Source organism: Odocoileus virginianus, chromosome 20 (genome assembly GCF_023699985.2).
Source record: "Odocoileus virginianus isolate 20LAN1187 ecotype Illinois chromosome 20, Ovbor_1.2, whole genome shotgun sequence".
Lineage (NCBI taxonomy): Eukaryota > Metazoa > Chordata > Mammalia > Artiodactyla > Cervidae > Odocoileus > Odocoileus virginianus.
This window is the reverse complement of record NC_069693.1, coordinates 10,029,097-10,049,211: the sequence shown is the minus strand read 5'-3', so window position 1 is coordinate 10,049,211 and position 20,115 is coordinate 10,029,097. Positions and strand designations below refer to the sequence as shown.

Genomic DNA, 20,115 nt, shown 5'->3' with positions numbered 1-20,115 from the left:
AATTGAGGTCACGGGATTTTTATGAGAATTCAATGAATTAACCCATATGAGGTGTTTAGAATGGTGACTGGCAGGTTTTTTGTTGGTTGCAGTTTCCCACCTGGGCACTGAACCTGGGCGCTCAGAGAGTAGGGTCCTAACCACTGGACCACCAGGGTATTCCCAGAGAGTTGTAATGCTGAATAAGTTATCTCTCACTATTCTTACTGTACCATGTCAGGGAACGATGAGATATTTAAACACCTAAGGTCATTCAGTAAATCTTGGGGGTTTGTGTATTATTGCTGGTAGGAGAGTTCTCAGCTTCTAATTCTCAAAATGGTCTATGAACCAAAACATTTTCAGAACCACTGGGTAAGACAGACAATAATATATTTAGCCCAATTCCGTAAGCCTCGCACCCAGCATCCCTCCCCAAACACCCAAACATTCAGAAGGGAGGAACATGGCCAAAATTGAGAAAGCCAGGACTTCTTTGGTAGTCCAGTGGTTCAGAATCCATGTTGCCAATAGGGGGCTTGGGGTGGGGCGGGGGGCGGTGGGCACAGGAGGGAAGAGGGGCCCAGGATCACTCCCTGGACAAGGAACAAAGGTCCCAACATGTCATGTGGTGTGACAAAAAATTTTAAATGACTTAAAAAAAAAAAAAAACCAGAGACTTCCCAGGTGGTCCAGTGGTTAAGACTCCGTGCTCTCAATGAAAGGGGCCCCAGGATCCAATCCCTGGCTAGAGAACTAGGTCTCACCTGACGTAATTTAAGACCCAACACAGCCAAATATAAATAAATATAAAAAGGAAAGAAAGTCAACATATGAAGACAACGAAACAAGAAAAAGTTGGCTAGAGCACCCACACTGGTTCAGGTCTTAGCACCACCACATGTGAGGGCCGAAAACAGCTCCAACATCCGACTCCCTGGAGAGCCAGATCATGCAGGGGAACACCCAGGCAGCACCTGGGAACACATTAGCTCACTTCTCCCACAGGTTTCTTATGCCTGATGGGAACAGCCTGTTGGGAATTCTGTCACCATCCTGGGTCAAACTCTCCTTTTCCCTTGGCTCCCTCCAACCTCACCAAGCATGCACCAAAGCACTGAGATATCCACAATGGTCGCTAAGACTGACCACTGCACTTTGGCCCTTCCCAGGCCTCAGTTTCCCCATCTTTAAAATGAGCTTAATTGGCTTAGATGATATGAGACGCCTTCCAGTCCTAAGCCTTCAGACTTCAGAAAGCAGGATGCGTGCCAATGATTTACTCTGTTCCAACTGAGGATACTAAGGCCCTGAAAGGAGCAGCAACCTACACAGGCCACACACCGATGCATCCCTGGCCTAGCCTTGCATCACCTTTCTTCTCTGCCAAGGGCACAGGGACCACACTGCTCACTGAGTATGCTGAGGCCCAAAGGGAAAACTGCCTCCGCTCACTTCCAGTTAACTTCAGAGCAGAGTCTGGACCCTGGACCTTCAGACTTCTACTAAGGAATGGGGGCAGGGAGACTGCTCTGGGCAGGTCCGTGATTAAGACTCAGAGCTTCCACTGCTTGGGGTACAGCTGCCGTACCTGGTCAGAGAACTAACACCCTGCATGCCACATGGCAGAGAGGCCAAAAAAAAAAAAAAAGATGGGGTGGTGGTGCGCAGAATCACCAAGGGCACCATAGAGATGGTCTTCTCGCCTGCCCTGGCTGCCCGCCATTTACAGTAAGTGTCTGCCTTCAGGTTTTCTACACAGTAGGTCTGGAGAAAAGAATGGGAAAGGAAATGTTAGGGTTCAGAGATGAGAGCTAGGTCCCCAGCTCTCAGATTAATCTGAGAGTGCTCTCAAGCCCTCTGATATTCCCTAGGTTTAAATTGCCCTATTAATCCCCACACACTCCAGGGTTAGAGGAAGAATGGATACTTGTATGTGTATACAATAGCTAGGTTCCTTCGCTATTCATCAGAAACTATCACAGCATTGTTAATTGGCTGTACCCGAATACAAAATGTTTTTAGTGTTAAAATAATAATTGGAGAAAGAAATGGCAACCCATTCTAGTATTCTTGCCTGGAAAATCCCATGAATGGAGGAGCCTGGTGCGCCCCAATCCATGGGGTCACAGAGAGTTGGACGTGACTGAGTGACTAACATGCACCTCACCCTCACCATTATTATTGTACTTTTGAAAAGCGTAAAGGGGATGCATAAAAAGTGGGTTTATAGAGCATAAACAATACATTGGGAACACTTTAAAGCTCTTTCCATATGTGGAGTCTCTCTACCTTACGAACAAATTCTTTAAAGCTTGTAACCTCTAAGCACGTGTTGGCTACTGGACACTTGATTTCGTCACCAATTAACTGGAACTGAATTTTAAATTTTCTTTCATTTTAATTAAGCTAAATAATTTAATTTTTTCTCGTTGAAAAATAATAATAATAAATCCCCCCACACTCTGCTTGGAGTCCCCTACAACATTTTCCTCTGGAAATTCACCTCTGATCCTTCCCAGGAAGCGCTCCCTCCCTCCTTTTCTCTCTGGAAAATCTTCTGTTCCATAGCTCTCCAAAATACTCTTACGGCCTCCCAGAAATTCTCCCATGACCCTCCTTAGAATGCCACAAAGTCCCCTTGTGAAAGGAAAACCAAAATGAAGTCCGCATTGCTAAAAGTATTCTCTAAGATCAACTGGCCAGGGTGGGGGGTGGGGGGCACTGAGGAATTCTGACATTGCAGATAAGATCGTTTGGGATCTGATCAGATCAGACCACAACGGGATCTGATCGTTTGACCACTTACTGTATTCACACAGGCATCCAGAATATGTGCCAGAAACTCAAGATACTGATCACACCCTTACACTACAGAAACTCATGACAGCTTCTTTAAAGCCAAATATTCCTTTACATGTATCATAGCCAATTTGAATACTCTCCACACGACTTTAACAACCTGCTGACCTATGTCCCCACAAGCCCCTAACTGGCTCTGCCAACACTCAAGAGTTTACCGGAATCTGTGTCTCCCAAACTGCAATTCTTAGGAAACCCAATCAAGCTCTTTCTTCTTGGCACCCGGATACGGATTATTTTACTTTTGAGACTCCAAAAGTTCTCGTAGAGACCCCTCACGAGTTCCTTTATTCTTCCAACACCCCACGCCAGTCACTCAAGGAGTCCTGGCTACTGCAGGACACCACATAGCTAAGGCAGATCTCTGGCTTGTCAACGTCGTGTGGGCTTCGCCTGACCAAGAAGACGCAGGAAAGCGACAGTTTAGGGGACTCAGCTGGGGCGCCCCCCACGGACTTCAATGCGCAAGCGCACGAAGCTTGGGCCTTTCAAACCGCGGTGCTTCGGCCGGTTACGTCACCACTGCGCATGCTTAGTGCGTCTGTCCGCAGAGCGGCCAGAGGCGCTGAGTCCCCTAGCAACGAGCTTGTCCCGCCTCGCTCTGGCCAAATCGCTCTCTAGCCCCTCCTCCCGGTCACTTTCACACCAGGCTTTCCTAGCAACCGGCTTGGCCGGCAGGATAGGTCCCCAGCAGAAATTCACCATCCACAGTGCCCCAGCTGAAGCCTGGAAAGCAAGAGGCCAGCAAACTTGAGTGGATTTTTTTCAGGAAGCCAGGAGCCTACTGCAACAGGATTCCCTCCACCGATGGCTGGCTATGCTCATAATGCCCACCACACACACAGACACAAACACACACAGAAACATACGAAAAAAATCTCTGACCTCTGAAGATCATGCCTGAGGTAGACCGAGTGTGTAAAGGACCTTAATAAAACACAAAAGTATGTGCCCGAACCAGACACCCACCCTTGACTGCTTTCAACCATGTCTCACTTTTCCAATGAGACTTCTGGGTATCTGTCTCCTACCATGCCCATCCCGGTCTGATGACAACCACCCCTCTGTCCAGTCTCCAAAAGACCCAAGTGCATCCTGGAGTGGAGGCAAAGGTGTAGACAGAGGAAACACAGAAAAGGGAGCATGCCCATCCCGGTCTGATGACAACCACTCCTCTGTCCAGTCTCCAAAAGACCCAGGTGCATCCTGGAGTGGAGGCGAAGGTGTAGACAGAGGAAACAGAAAAGGGAGTATAAGCCAAGCATGCCCCTGCGGAACGAGCCTGGACTTGCTGGGCGCTCCTACAGGAGTGGGGCCTCAACTACACTGGGCACCTCCTGGGGAAGGCAGAGAAGGGAGGCGGTACCCGAGTCCTAGCGGCTGCTCTACCTACAGGGGAAAAAATGACTTGATTCTGATCTTGGGCTTTAGATCAGGAAAAAAGGGGACACAGTGGGTGAGGCCTGACAGAAAGAGGGTTGGAAGCCCAGACTCCTGGGGTCCTCATGGAGGAGGGGGCTGGGCACAAGATGCCCTTGTTCCTTTTGAATCCTGGTTCTGCCTCCCCCACTCAGAACTGTAGAGACCAACCCCTAGGTCTTCAAACACAATTTCTTAGCCTGGGGTAAGGTGGGTCCAGACCCGCCCCTTCTCAGCTTCCTATAAGAAGAGCTGGAGACCTGGAACTGCAGGGTCACTCATCACTCCATCATGAAGCCTTCCATGAAACCTGAGACCTTCCTGCTGGCCTCTGCGCTGCTCTGCACCCTCCTGGGTCTGGGTAAGTGACTAGGGCTCTGGACTCCTGAGACCCTCGATATGAGGACTATTATAGAGCACTGTGCCAGATCCTCGAGGAAGAAGGGAAAGAGGAGGTGTCCCAGGAATTTAGATTCTTGGAGAAGGGCAGGGGGTAAAGGAGGAGACAAACCCTGAGTCCTCAAGGGAAGAAGAGTTCAAAAATGTGTGGTTTTGAATCTTTGAGACAGGAGGGGTTTGGATGGGCTCTGCTCCTCTCCTCTTCGGCAGTGTCTCAAAATAAGACACCTTTATTCTAGAATATCAGATGAGAGTATGATTAGAAAAAAGAAAAGTGAGGCAAGGGGGAGAAATTTCCTTGCTTCCAGAATTCTAAGCAGTTCAGCTTCCCAGTGTCCTCCTCCCTTAGATGCATTTCAGGCAACTCCATTTTCTGCAGGACCCAGTTGCCTTGTGTCTGCGTCCCCAGTTTCCTCCTCTCTCAGGACTGAGGAGCCAGGCCCTTGTCCTCTTAGTCATTCATCAGTTTTTATCTGGGATGCAGATCTCAGCCTCAGGTACCCCTGCCTGAATTTCCACTGTCTACAAGACTTAAGTGTGGTACCCACGAGGAAGTGGGTTCTGCTTCTGAGAACCAGCTGGACCTAATGGTTCACAAAATTCCATGAAGGACTTCCCCAGTGGTCCAGTGGTTGAGAATCTGCCTGCCAACGCAGGTGACATGGGTTCGATCCCTGGTCCAGGAAGATTCCCCATGCCCTGGGGCAACTAAGATGTTTTACCACAACTACTGAGCCCATGCTCTGTGCTCTGCAGCAGAGCCACCACCAATGAGAAGCCAAAGCTCAGCAACCAGACACTAGACTATAACCGCTACAATTAGAGAAAAACCCACAGGAAGCAAGAAGACCCTGCAAATCAAAAATAGAAAAAAAAATTAAAAGATGAGAAAAAATGTCTAAGTCCATGGTAATATTCAGCAGGACCCCTCACTGTCCCCAAGCTTGCTCAGGGGGTCTCGCGTCCAAAGTCCCCAGCCTTCTAATTAGGTAAATTTGCTCCCTGGTCGGAACTGCTTCTGCCCCCAACCCAAAAGCAGCTTTGCTCACAGCACCATGGCATCCCTGCCAAGCTTCAGACAGATCCCTGCTCAGCAGCCAATGTCCCGCCCATGAATAGCCAGGGAGACACCTGTCCGTCTTCCTTCACCGCCCCCGCAGCCCCATTCCCCTCTGGACTAGGACGCTGTGACCCACAGACTATATCCAGCTTTCGCTCTCTATACCACAGGGTGCTCACTAAGCTGTGAGGTGTGTGTCAGCGACAGTCCCAACTGCAATGGAAAACTGCAGACTTGTGCCCCGGACGAGGACTCCTGCATTGTTGTCGTGACTGAGAGCAACAGAAGTAAGGAGGCAGGGGATGGCATCAGATGCTGGGGAGATGGGGGTGCTTCAGGGTGGCAGATACTGCCATGTACTGCAAGGAACCTTTGAGTGATGATATGTCAGGAAAGAGGGAAAGGCAATCTTGAGGTGGGTGGCAGACAGAGAATCCAATGGAATGACAGAAACCACTATTGCCAAGGATTTCTGAAGATGAGACTCCAAAGAGAGGATAGGGAGGGGCAGATACAGACTTTCTTACAAAAGAAGAAATTAGGAAAGGACACGGGGCAAGAGAGAAATCCAGAGAGGGGGGAAATCTAATATCCAAAAGATGGAGGGGTGGGTGTAGAGAAGAGGCTAGGGTGAGGTGCAAGGAATGTGATCAAGTTGACTCTCTGGGGGCGTGAGTGATCTCCCAGGGATGCAGGCTGCAAAAGACCTTTCCTGACAGGAGAAAAAGGGAGATACTGGGGCTGGTTGAGTTGGGTGTATGCTCAGTCGTGTCTGACTCTTTGAGACCCCATGGAGTATAGCCCGCCAGGCTCTTCCGTCCATGGCATTTTCCAGGCAAGAGTACTGGAGTGGCTTACAATTTCCTCCTCCTGGGCATCTTCCCACCCTGGGATGGACCCACGTCTTTTACATCTCCTGCATTGGCAGGGGGGTTCTTTACCACTGCACCACCTGGGAAGCCCCAATATTGGCATATAGAAAGAGTATATAAGGACAGATGATCCCTGACTCAGTCCATGAGGTCCCCAAGAGTCAGACACGACTGAGCACACTTGCACCCACACATGTGTCGGGTGAAGAGTGGAAACTCTAGGGCTGGAAGAGACCACCCTGTGGTGGGGAGGGGGAAGTCCAGCGAGAACAGAAGAGACCACTTGAGGCAAAACCTGAGAGTAGCCAAAGAGGGCAGCAAGAAGCCATAGGTAGGAGGTCTGGGAAGTGACCCTGGGAACCTGGAAGAGACCACTTTAGATGCAGAAGGAAACGGGTGTGACAGCGGCCGGGGATGGCAGCCGCATCCCAGCATTTGGTGGAAGGAATTCCAGGGGTCAGGGGAGGGCTGAAGACTGGAAGAGACCATTCATACAGGCATGGGCGTAGTAACAGGTGGTCTGGAAAAGACCACTCCAGGTGCGAACCCTGCAGGATGGCAGCGGGGTGGCCCTGCGGCGGAAGGGGCCACTCTGGAGAGTCCAGCTCAGCCTGGGGACAGGGGGAGGATGGGTGCATACCTGATAAACCACTCAGACGATGCCCCAGGCAGAAAAGGGGCTTGAATATGGGGAGCTGGAAGACACTTCTCTAGACAGCAGTGGGCTGGGGCAACTATAAGGTGGGGGAGACAACCCAGGGCAAGGGTCCAGACCGGGGGCCACTGACCCTTCTGCCCACGGCCATCCTGCAGAGGGCTCCTTGGCGGTGACCAGCTACAAGGGGTGTGCGAAATCCAGCGAGTGTGAATCAGGATCCTTCACCATCACCGTGAACACTGAGAACCAATTGGGCTCCAAGAGGCGCTGCTGCCAGGACGATGGGTGCAACCAGGACCCCATGCCCGGTAAGCCCCGGCTGAGCCCCACAGCTGGAGTCCCTCCCTGCCCACCTTCCCCCGCCAGGGCCACCTGTGAGCACCCATTCCTGACCTGCACTGTAACCAGGGATGAGCATCCTCCTTGCGCTGAGCCTTGGTTTCTTCTACTGTAAACTGCAGTGTCCAGGGACTTCCCTGCTGGTCCACTGACTAAGTCTCCATGTGCCCTATGCAGGGGTTTGATCCCTGGTCAGGGAACTGGATTCCTCGGGCCGCAGTGAAGATCCAATGCGGTCAAACACTGTTTTCTGAAGTGCAGCGTGCGTTAGCAACTGGTGTGCCCTGAGTGGCTGTGATGGTGGGAAAGGGACTAACGTCTCCGATTACCTTCCCCTCCACCCTCCTCTTCAGCGTTCGTGAGAAACCACACAGAGAATGGCCTTCGGTGTCCTTCCTGCATCGCTGCCTTTACGGAAACATGCACTTCGACTCAGGAAACAGTCTGCGTTGGTGAGGAAACTCACTGTGTCGCCGTGTCTGGCCTCACACAGCCTGGTAAGGGGCACCTGGAATTCGGGAGGAGGGCACAGTGTTCCCAGAAGGTCCCAGAACTGGAGCCTCATTCTTCCAGATTCTAAGGGAGAGAGTGGCTCCAAAGAACTGGGGGAGAAGGTGGCTGGGGCACGTGACTCTGGACTAGGAGGAGGGAGGCACTGGAGATCCTGACTCTATAATCCCCTCCCGCAGGTATCAAATTTGCTGCCCAGGGCTGTGGTACGGAGACCACCTGCCACAGCAAGCCTGGGACCCTGGTGCCCTCAGGCTCTCGTTTGTTGACCATCAAGAAAACCAGCTGTCGTCCAAGCCCCCAGGCTTCTGGCAAGGCTGAGTGAAGAACTGAGGCCCATATGGTGTGTGGTCTCCATTTGTTCTCAGACAGGTTCCCAGGTGTCTACAAATTAAACCAGTTAAAACAACAAGACTGAGTCTTTGTGATGTGATGCATTTCTGGGAGATGGGATGGAAAAGCTGGGATCTCAACCCTGGGGAACCCCCTCTTTGGAAGGAAAAGAGAGAAGAACATACCTTTTGTTAAGGGGTTACTTCCTGCCTGGTCCCTATGCTAAGTGTTTTCCATGTAGTACCTCATTTCATAATCACAACTCTGTGAGGTTGAAAGTATTGCCCCCATTTTACAGAGGAACAAACTGAGGCACAGATTGTGGTGTAACTTGCACTTTTAAGGGGGCTCCCCTGGTGGCTCAGATGGGAAAGAATCTGCCTGCCAATGCAGGAGATGGGGGTTCAATCCCTGGGCTGGGGAAGAGCCCCTGGAAGAGGTCATGGCAACCCACTCTAGTATTTTTGCCTGGAGAATCCCATGGAGAAAGGAACCTGGTGGGCTACAGTCCATGGGGTCACAAAGAATCAAACCCAACTGAGTGACTGAGCAAACGCACTGTTAAGACAGTGGTGGCTCCAGAGACAATGTGTCTGGCCAAATATTTACATTCGTAATAGCTGCCACTTACTGAGTAGCTATTTCTGATCAAGCAGGTCTCTGCCACAAAGGAATCTGACCTTTAGACTACTTACTGTATTCGCACAGGCATCCAGACTACGTGCCAGAAACTCAAGATGCCTATCAGACCCTTACCCTCCAGTAACTCATGACAGCTTCTTTAAAGTCAAATATTTATTTGTATCAAATATGACATGTATCACAGTCAATTATAATTCTCTCCACACAATTTTAACAACCTGCTGACCGCAGTACTCATAAGCCCCTGACTCCCTCTGCCAACACTGTTAAGTTTTACGGGAATCTGTGTCTCCCAAATTCCAATTCCTAAGAACCCCAATAAACTCTTTTTTTCTTGGCAGCCCAGATACGGATTATTTTTCAACACCTTTAATATTCCAAAAGTTCTCACAGAGCCCCCTCATGATATCCTTCACTTCTTCCAACTTCCTCCACGCCAGTCTCTCACCAAGTCCTGGCTCCTGCGCCGGACACCACATGGCAAAGGCCGATCTCCGGCATGTCAACGTCGTGTGGGCTTCGCCTGAGCAAGACGCAGGAAGGTCTGAATTTAGGGTGCTCACAGCGGGTGCGCCCAGGGAGGCCTTCACTGCGCAAGCGCACGCACGAGGCTCCGGCCTTTCGAACCGCTGCGCACAAGGGGCTACGTCACCACTGCGCATGCCTAGTGCTTCTCAGCAGAGAGCAGTGAGAGGCGCTGAGTTCCCTAGCAACGAGCTTTTCCCGCCTCCCTCTAGCCAAACAGCTCTCTACCCCTTCCTCCTGATAACTTTCACACCAGGGTATCCTAGCAGCCCATTCGGCCTTCAAGATTGGTCCCCGGAAGAAATTCGCCAATCTCAGCGCCCCAACTGAAGCCTTGTCATCCCATAGAAGAGAAAACAGAGCAACCAAGTGTGACCAAACCCATAAAGTGACTCAAGTGGGCCCATCCCCGCCCAGCCCCCTCGGTGCCACACCAGCCCTGCCCCCGCCCCCTGCCCGGAAGGCACAGATCCTGTGCTCCCCTCCCAGAGCCGAGCCAGGGCCCCGGAGTGGGTGGCCTGTGTGCTGTGTCCAACAGAGGGTCCAGGGGGCGACCAGCTTAGAACTCGGTCTGCACCCCCGCACTGTCCTCGGTGGTGGTGTGGATGGGGGGGGGCAGCCGCCTGGGCCGGACACCTGCTCGCCGGTCTCCTGGTCACTGGCCTTGGGAGGCTGGAGGCCCACGAGCTTGAAAGCGAGAGGACAGCAAACTTGAGTGGATTTTTGCAAGGAGCCAGGGGCCTACCGCAACAAGATCCCCTCCACCTATGGCTGGCTACCCACCCACAGCCACCTTCCCTACCCTGCCACACACGAAAAATTACACCCAAAAAAATACACACACACACGAAAAAATATATATACACATGTTAAAAAATACACACACAGACACAAAATCTCTGATCTCTCAAGATCATGTGCCTGAGGTAAAGGATCTCAATAAAACACAAAGTATATTTCCAAACCAGACACACACCCAACCTTGAGTCCTTCCAGCCGTGCCTCAGCTTTCCAATGTGGTTTCTGGGCATCTGGTACCATGCCCATCCTGGCCCAATGACAAGCACCCCTCTGTTCAGTCTCCGAGAGACCCAGAAGTGCATCTTGGGGTGGGGTCAGAGCTGGAGACAGACCAAACACAGAAAACCGGGTATTGAGCCAAGCAGCAGAACAAGCCTGGATTTGCTGGGTGCTTCCCGGTAGGGCCTCAACTGCACTGGGCACCTCCTTGGGAAGAGAGACAAGGGACAGGGAATCTGAATCCTAGCACTGTTCTATCCTGCAGGAAACAAAATGACCTGATTCTGATCTTGGGCTTCAGGTAAGAAAAAAGGGGGGGGGGGCGGGGGGATGAAGGTGGTGAGACCAGATAGAGGGTTGGAAGCCCAGATTCCTGGGGTCCCCATGGAGAAGGGGGCTGAGCACAAGATGCCCATGTTCCTTTTGGATTCTTGTTCCACCTCCCCCACTCAGAGCTACAGAGACCTACCTTCAGATCTTACATCATCTTTCTTAACCTAGGGGCAAGGTAGATCCAGATCCGCCCCTTCTCACCTTCCTATAAGATGAACTCCAGACCTGGGACTGCATCTTCACTCATCCAACTATCATGAAGCCTTCCACAAAACATGAGACTTTCCTGCTAGCCTCCATGCTGCTCTGCACCCTCCTGGGTCTGGGTAAGTGACTAGGAGTCTGGACTCCTGGAATCCTGAAACGAAGACTATAGGAAAGCATTTAGCCAGGTCCTTGAAGGTGAGGGGGAAAGAGGAGGTGTCCTGGGAATTCAGATTCATGGTAAAGGCAGAGGGTAAAAGAGAGAAAGCCTGGGTCCCCAAGGGAGGAAGAGTTCAAAAACATGTGGGTTTAAATCTCTGAGAAAGGAGGGGTTTGGATGGCCTCTGCTCCCCTCCCTCCAACAGTGTCTCAAAATAAAACACCTGAATTCTAGGAATTCAGATGAGAGTATGATTAGAAAAAAGGAAAGTGAGGTGAGGGGGAGAGATTTCCTTTCTCCCAGGACTCTAAGGAGTTCAGGTCCCCGGGGTCTTCTTTCCTTAGATGCAATTCAGGCAACTCTGCTTTCCCCAGGACCCAGTTCCCCTGTGTCTGGGCCCCAGTTGCCTCCTCTCTCAGGACCAAGGAGCCAGGCCCTTGTCCTCCTAGTCCTTGGTCTTCCTTCTTGAGCTGGGTTGCGGATCCCAGCCTTAGATACCCCTGCCTGAGCGACTATACTGTTTACCAGCGTTAAGTGTGGTACCCACAAGGAAGAGGGTCCCGCCTCTGAGAATCAGCTGGACCTGAAGGTTCACAGAAGTCCATGAAGGACCTCCCCCGTGGTCCAGTGGTTGAGAATCTGCCTGCCAACGCAGGTGACATGGGTTCGATCCCTGGTCCAGGAAGATTCCACATGCCTTGGGACAACTAAGCCCTTGCGCCACAACTACTAAGCTCATGCTCTAGAGCCTATGCTCTGCAACAGGAGGAGCCACCACAAGTGAGAAGCCCAGGCACTGCAACGAGAGAGTAGCCCCCACTCACTACAACTGGAGAACACCCACACGAAGCAAGGACAACCCAGCACAGTCTAAAACAGCAAAAAGAAAATTAAAGGATAAATTTTTAAAAAATGCATGGAAACCTTCGGCAGGACTCCTTACTATCCTCCAGCTTTCTCAGAGGGCCCTAGTGTCCAAATTCCCCAACCCTGTAATTAGGTAAACTTGCTCCTTGATGGAGTTGCTGTCCACCCCTGGAAGCAGCCTTGCTGGTGGCACCATAGCGTATCTGATGGAGCTTCAGATAGTTCTCTGTTCAGTGGCCAATGTCCCACTCGTGAATAACCAGGGAGACACCTTTCCCTCTTCCTTCAGATACCCCTTCCCCATCTCCTTCTGGACTTGGAAGTCATGGCCCAGAGACCACACCACTTGGACTAGAGCCTCTCTCTCTATACCTCAGGGTACCCACTGAGCTGTGAGGTGTGTATCAGGAATGGAGCCATATGCACTGGAGTAATGAAGACTTGCGCCCAGGACGAGGACTCCTGCATCTCCGTCATGACTGAGACTAACAATAGTAAGAGGGTAGGGAATAGAGTCAGATCCTGGGGAGGTGGGGGATGCCTTCAGGGTAGCAGATACTACCACGCACTGGGAGGAACCTTTGAGTGAAGAGGGGGCGGGAAAGAGGGATAGGAGGAAAGAGAATCCAGTGGAATGACAGAAACCACTGTTGCCAAGGATTTCTGAAAATGAGACTCCAAAGACATGATGGGGGAGGAGCAGATATAGAGAATTTCTTAGGCAAGAAGGGATTAGGAAAGAACACAGGGGAAGAGTGAAATCCATGGGGGGGGGGGAAATCTAATATGCAAAAGTGTAGGGGTGGGTGTAAAGAATACTGGGGTGAGTTGCAAAGAATGTGACTAGGTTGACTCTGTGATCAGGTGTAGCCTGTCCATGGGATTTTCCAGGTAAGAATACTGAAGTGGCTTGCCATTTCCTCCTCCAGGGGATCTTTCCAACCCAGGGATCGAACCAGTATTTTGTGTCTCCTACATTGGCAGTGGGGGTTTTTACCACTGCACCACCTGAGAAGTCCAAGTATTGGAACAGAGAGAGAGAGAGAAAGAGAGAGACAGAGAGAGAGATAAGGACAGATAATCCAAGGACTCAGTCCATGAGTTTGCAAAGAGACAGACAGGACTGAGCACCCACCCACCCAAGCACTTGGGGTACAGAGCAGAAACCCTAGGCCTGGAGGAGACCACCCTATCTATGGTGGGGAAGGGGAAGTGCAGGGAGACTGGAAGAGACCACTTCAGGCAAGACCTGAGAGTAGCCAAGGAGGGCCACAAGAGATCATAGGTAGGAGGTCTGAGGAGTGACCCTGGGAAATCTTAGATGAAGGAGGAGACGGGTGTTACAGGGTGGTGGCTGAGGGCTGCATCCTAGGATTTGGTGGAAGGAATTCCAGGGGTCAGGGGAGGGCTGAAAGTTGGAAGAGACCATTTCACACAGGTCTGGGGGTAGTCATAGGTGGCCTAGAAAAGACCTCTCCAGGTGTGACCTTTAGAGAATGGCAGTGAGGTGGCCGTGGAGCTGAAGGGACTACTCAGGAGAGACCAACGCAGCCAGGGGCAGAGGAAGGAAGGGTTGGGTACAATACTCAACCCTCCAGGCCTTGCCCCAGGCAGTTAAGGGTGTATAACTCTGGGGAGATGAAAGAGGCCTCTCTAGACAGCAGTGGGCTGGGGAAGCTGCAAGGTGATGGAAATACCCCAGGACCAGGGTCCAGACCAGGGCTCCTGAGTCCTCTGTCCACCCTCATGATGCAGAGGGCTCTGTGGAAGTGACCAGCTACAAAGGGTGCTCGAAATCCAGTGAGTGTGACCCGGCATTCCTCTCCATCACCGTGGCTCCGGAGAACTACATGGGGTCCGACACTCGCTGCTGCCAGAAGGATGGCTGCAACCACAAACCCCCGGCCGGTGAGCCCCAGCTGAGCCCCACAGCTGGAGTCCCTCCCTGCCCACCCCTCCCCCCGCCAGAGCCAGCTGTGAGCACCTGTCACTGACCTGCACTCTAACCTGAGACAAGCGTCTTCCTTGCGTTGAGCCTTGGTTTCTTCTCCTGTAAACTGCAGTGTCCAGGGACTTCCCCGATGGTCCAGTGACTAAGACTCCATGCGCCCTATGCAGGGGTTTCATCCCTGGTCAGGGAACTAGATTCCACAGGGTGCAACTAAGATCCAGTGACATAAATATTATTTTCTAAAAATGCAGTCTAGGTTAGCGACTGGTGTCCGCTGAGTGGTTGTGATGTTGGGAAAGGGACTAATGTCCCCGTGCACCTTACCCTTCACTCTCCTCCCCAGCGTTCAGGAGAAATCTGACAGAGAATGGCCTTTGGTGTCCTTCTTGCTTCAGCGTCTCTACGGAAACATGCACCCCAACTCAGGAAGTGCCCTGTATTGGCGAGGAAACCCGCTGTGTCACCGTATCTGGCCTCGCACAGCCTGGTGAGGGGAACCTGGATTTCAGGAGGGCGCAGGGTTCCCAGAAGGTCCCAGAACTGGAGCCTCATCCTTCCAGATTCTAAGGGAGAGAGTGGCTCCAAAGAACTGGGGGGAGGTGGCTGGGGCATGACCCCTGGATTGGGGTCATGGATTGGGGAGGCATTGGGGATCTTGATTCTAGTCTGAAATCCCCTCCCACAGGCATCAGATTTGCTGCCCAGGGCTGTGGCACAGAGGCCGCCTGCCACAGCAAGCCTGGGACCCTGGTGCCCTCAGGCTCTCGTTTGTTGACCATCAAGAAGACCAGCTGTCATCCAAGCCCCCAGGCTTCTGGCAAGGCTGAGTGAAGAACTGAGGCCCATGTGGTGTTTGGTCTCCATTCATTCTCAGCTACGACTTCCCATGTGTCTATAAATTAAACAAGTTAACAGAACAGTCCTGAGTCTTTGTGATGTGATGCATTTTGGGGAGATGGGATGCAAAAAGCAGGGGTCTGAATCCTTGGGAACCTCTCTTTGGGAGAAAGAAAGGGAAGATGCCAACTGTTGTTAAGGGATTACTTCCTGCCGGGTCACTATGTTAAGTGTTTTCCATGCAGTACCTCATTTCATAATCACAACAACTCTGAAGCTGAAAGTATTGTCCCCATTTTACAGAGGAACAAACTGAGGCACAGATTGTGGTGTCACTTGCCTTTGGTCAAACAGCTGGGAGGGTCAGACTCTGGATTCCATGCACAGTTCTCCTTATTAATTTCTTTTCGGTTACCAACATCAGTATCTATGTTTGTAAACTGTGGATACTAACAGCTATATCCTCAAAGGGCTGTCTTAAGAGTCAAATGAAAGAAAATGAAAAAAGGACTTAGTTCAGGGCCTAGAACCATTAATGGGGCTTCCCTGGTGGCTCAGATGGGAAAGAATCTGCCTGCCAATTCAGAAGACATGGGTTCAATCCCTGGGTTGGGAAGATCCCCTGGAGGAGGGCATGGCATCCCACTTCGGTATTCTTGCCTTGAGAATTCCAGGGACAGAGGAGCCTGGTGGGCTATAGTTCATGAGATCACAGATTCGGACACAACTGAGTGACTGAGCACACACACTACTGACTTTAAGACTTTGCTGGTTCTGGAGACAGTGTGTCTGGGCAAATAGTTACCGTCCTAACAGCAGCCACTTACTGGGTAGCCATTAGTTAGAAGACACTAGACTTTGGCAGCTATCAGGATAGACTGGATTATGCTACAGTAACAAATAAATCCCCAATCTCAGTAGCTTAAAACAACAAAGTTGTATTAGTTGATGCTGTAGTAATGTGTAACAAACCATGCCCAAATCGAGACTTGACAAGAAGCATTCTTCTTCCTAAGGGTCGGTAGCCATTCCTAAGGGCAGCTCTGTTTCTGGCTGTGCGCTGATGGGTTTGGCTGCAGTCTGGGAGGGAGACTCTAGTTCTCCTCCGTGGGGTTCCAGTCTTCTGAGATCTGTGGCTCCCTGGCGAATGTCTGTCTCATGGCAGATGACATGGGGCACATAAACCAAGTGCACCAAAGGTCCCTGCGGTGGTTGGGGTGCTAACCTTCCGTGGAGTAAAGTAAATCATATGGTTAAAGCCAGCCTCAGTGGAGCAGGGAACTATAGTCCACTTCAATGACCCTAGCAAACCCCAGGGGGAGGGGCACAAGAAGAGCAGTCTGGCCCCCTATGGCCCCGCCCGCACCCCTGCCAGACAGGTTTCATTACCAGCATGACCTCTGAGGGTCATGAAAGGAAAATAACAGATTTAATCTTCACCACTACTCCTTGTGATAGGCACTATTATTCTCATCCCTGTTTTCAGAAGAATCTGAGGTTCAAGAAGGAATACCACATTGGCGATCGTGCGGCTAAAAAGTGGCAGATCTTCAGATTTTAATCATTGAGTCACGTTGAGAAGGAGAAAGAGACCACATCCCGGAGAGAGGGGACACGCCTGTATCAGTATGGATACATTGCTACATAACAAGCCCCTCCAAACCTCAGTTGCTTAGAATAATTGCCTATATAAACATCCTTATATGCATTTATTTGGCTGCATTGGGTGTTAGTTGTGGCAGACAATATCTAATAAGTCATGCAGGATCCCTTTGGTGGTGCATGGACACTCCAGTTGCAGCTCCCAGGCTCAGATGATGGGCAGCATCTGGGATCTTCATTACCCCCCAAGGGTTGAACTTCAATCCTCTGCATTGCAAGGCAGATTCTTAACCACTGGGCCACTAGGGAAGCCTCTAGAATAATTGTCTTGTATTTACCTCATTCCATGGGTTGGCAATTTGGTCTAGGGTCAGCTGGAGGATGGTTCAGCAGCTCCCTTTCAGAGGGGTGACATTGGTTGGGGTGTCCTGGCTGACTGGGCCACATGTATCTAATCACCCTGCAGGTTAGCCTGGACTTCCACATGTGGTCATGGTGGAAGGGGTCCCCAGGGCAGCGAAAGATCACCCCAATCCATGAGTACTTGTCAAGCTTCTGCTTGCATCACATTTCCTGTTAGTCCAGTAGTCAAGCAGATCCAAAGACCAGGTCTAAAGTCGGGATGAGAAGGGTCTCTCCAAGGCCATGGCTGCAGGAATGCTGAACAGACTGGGGGCATTAATGGGCCATGCTAGTTCGAGAGCTAAGAAGTTTACTATCACAGCCCCCAAGGTTAAACAATTACTAGTCCACCCGACCTCCTTCAGGGTGGCAATACTCTATTAAAGTCACTGGACTGCAGCCCAGGGAATTCTAGCCTGCACACACCCCCACCATCCCTCTTCTCCAGGGACCCAGGAGGCCTCACCCTTGGACCCCTCCTCCATCAGACACAGGAATCTAGGCTTCCAGTTGATAGTCAGAATCCCAAGCATCTTCCCCCTCCTTTTAAACCCAAAACAAACACACACACACAATGGAATTTCTACTTTTTTATTCACTCTTCCAAAAAGCACCACAGGTCAACCCACCCCTGAATCTCCCAGCTTCATGGTTCCTCACGTCAATGGACACAAGTCTATCATTATGCAGACAAGTAGGAAATTCATCTAAGTTGATGATGTTTGTACCACTTCTGCTTCTGGCGATAACAACATTAGGATTTATCAGATGTTTTCTACAATTTCTGCCTTCAAGGGCCTGCCAGCCTGCAAGTGCCATGTAGACTCACCCTGAGGGCAGCCAGTGATCCCTCCACAAGGGAATCCTCAGTCTTTTCTGTTTGGATGCTCCCAGAGACAGATGCCTCACTAGCAACTTGCTGCCTCCAGAGCCTAAAATTGAATCTATTTAAAAGTCGTGATTTAAAAGGCAACCACTCCAAAAGAGAGTCGTGACACCCAAGGGTGCCGAAATACAACTACTTAAACACAATCAGCACCCTCCACGAGGGACAGTGACACAAGAAAACAAAACTGGGTCTTGCTTTCTCAGAGTTGATCTCAGGCAGGAGTCCACTTGGTGGGAGGAGAGAGGAAATTTGGAACAGAGAAGCATAGTGTAGAGATGTCCGACAGGGCCAAGTTAGAGATGGTGTCAGAGAGGAGGGCACCCTGAGCAAAGGCATGGGGGTGAGACTAATGTTTGAGCTCCCTGTGTTCCAAGCTTCCAGGAAGGGCTGCAAGTCTATTACCATGGACCAGAGAGAACAAACGTGCCTACATGGAATGCTCACGATAATCCTGTGGGTAGATGCCATTTGCTGACTCACTTGCAAAAGACCACCCTATGGTCAAAAGGCTGTCTGGCCCTATGGCAACGCACACAGGATTTCCTGTGATACTAGCGCTGGGTTATCCAATACTGTCAATATTCAGTACCTGTGGCTGCTGCAACTGGGAAACTGAAGTTTACCTGTGAATTACTTCTGATTGATTTAAAAATTGCTCTTCATCATCCTGACTAGTAAACTATTCAACATCATTGGGACGACCTGGGTACAGGAATCGACTTCTCCAAATGTGAGTTTCATGAAATCTAAACAGAGGCCAAGTATTTCAATGAAAATTTATCATCTGAATTGAGATATGCTAGGAGAAATATGCACCAGATTTCAAAGACTTAGCATAAAAAAGAATGTGGGATATCTCATTAGTACTTTCCTATATTGATTACATGTTAAAATGACAGTATTTTGGATATATTGACATGAGACATATTAGAATTGGTGTCACCTATTTCCTTTTCCTTTTTAAAGTGACTACTAGAAGATGGGAATGACCCATGTGGCCTTTGGGCTCCCCAGAAGGTTCAGTGGTAAAGAACTCACCTGCCAACGCAGGAGAGCCAGGTTCAATCACTGGGTTGGGAAGATCCCCTGGAGATGGAGACTGAAACCCACTCCAGTATTCTTGCCTGGAGAATTCCATGGTCAGAGAAGCCTGGCAGGCTACAGTCCATGGGGTTGCAAAGAGTCGGACACAACTGAGCGACTATCACATACATACATATTTATATGAAATGTCTGGGATAGACAAATTCATAGAGACAGAAAGTACATCAGTGGTACATATACACACTAGTATAAAGTAGACAATCAAAAGGACCTACTGTATAGCACAGAGAACTACAGTTAATATTTTACAATAACCTATAAAGGAAGAGAATCTGAAAATATATACACACACACACATACACATAACTGAATCACTATGCTGTACACCTGAAACTAATAAGACATTGTAAATCAACTTTACTTCAATATTTTAAAAAATCAGAAAAGGTGAGTTTAAACTAAAGTAATAATACAGTTTTATCTCAAGGATTTAAAAATTAAAAAGGTTAATATCATGTTGATTTACAGATGACATGATCCTCTACATAGAAAACCCTAAAGACTCCACCAGAAAATTACTAGAGCTAATCAGTGAATAGAGGAAAGTTGCAGGATATAAAATTAACACACAGAAATCCCTTGCATTCCTATACGCTAACAATGAGAAAACAGAAAGAGAAATTAAGGAAACAATTCCACTCACCATTGCAACAAAAAGAATAAAATACTTAGGAATAAATCTACCTAAAGAAACAAAAGACCTATATATAGAAAACTATAAAACACTGATGAAAGAAATCAAAGATGACACAAATAGATGGAGAAATATACCGTGTTCATGGATCAGAAGAATCAATATAGTGAAAATGAGTATACTACCCAAAGCAACCTATAGATTCAACACAATCCCTATCAAGCTACCAATGGTAATTTTCAGAGAACTAGAACAAATAATTTCACAATTTGTACAGAAATACAAAAAAACCTTGAATAGCCAAAGCAATCTTGAGAAAGAAGAATGGAACTGGAGGAATCAACCTGCCTGACTTCGGACTACACTACAAAGCTATAGTCATCAAGACAGTATGGTACTGGCACAAAGACAGAAATACAGATCACTGGAACAAAATAGAAAACCCAGAGATAAATCCACGCACCTATGGACACCTTATCTTTGACAAAGGAGGCAAGAATATACAGTGGAAAAA

The 20,115-nt window shown here is 49.7% G+C and overlaps 2 protein-coding genes across 3 annotated transcripts; both read left to right on the top strand.

The window, feature by feature from the left end:
• The first annotated feature begins 4,019 nt into the window (after window positions 1–4,019).
• On the top strand, window positions 4,020–8,510 carry LOC110123301 (phospholipase A2 inhibitor and Ly6/PLAUR domain-containing protein-like). Its single transcript, XM_020871092.2, has 5 exons — window positions 4,020–4,621; window positions 5,890–6,006; window positions 7,405–7,557; window positions 7,942–8,085; window positions 8,278–8,510. The coding sequence occupies exons 1-5, from the start codon at window positions 4,552–4,554 to the stop codon at window positions 8,421–8,423; spliced, it is 630 nt and encodes a 209-aa protein (XP_020726751.1). The 5' UTR covers window positions 4,020–4,551; the 3' UTR covers window positions 8,424–8,510.
• Window positions 8,511–9,684: 1,174 nt separating this feature from the next.
• On the top strand, window positions 9,685–15,052 carry LOC110123315 (phospholipase A2 inhibitor and Ly6/PLAUR domain-containing protein-like). 2 transcript variants are annotated; one of them, XM_020871131.2, is made up of 7 exons: window positions 9,685–9,967; window positions 10,884–10,919; window positions 11,120–11,277; window positions 12,560–12,676; window positions 13,938–14,090; window positions 14,477–14,620; window positions 14,819–15,052. In XM_020871131.2, the coding sequence occupies exons 3-7, from the start codon at window positions 11,208–11,210 to the stop codon at window positions 14,962–14,964; spliced, it is 630 nt and encodes a 209-aa protein (XP_020726790.2). In that variant the 5' UTR covers window positions 9,685–9,967; window positions 10,884–10,919; window positions 11,120–11,207; the 3' UTR covers window positions 14,965–15,052. The 2 variants fall into 2 exon arrangements, with proteins under 2 accessions (XP_020726790.2, XP_020726791.2); XM_020871132.2 differs by having other exon boundaries at window positions 9,685–10,797.
• Window positions 15,053–20,115: the final 5,063 nt, after the last annotated feature.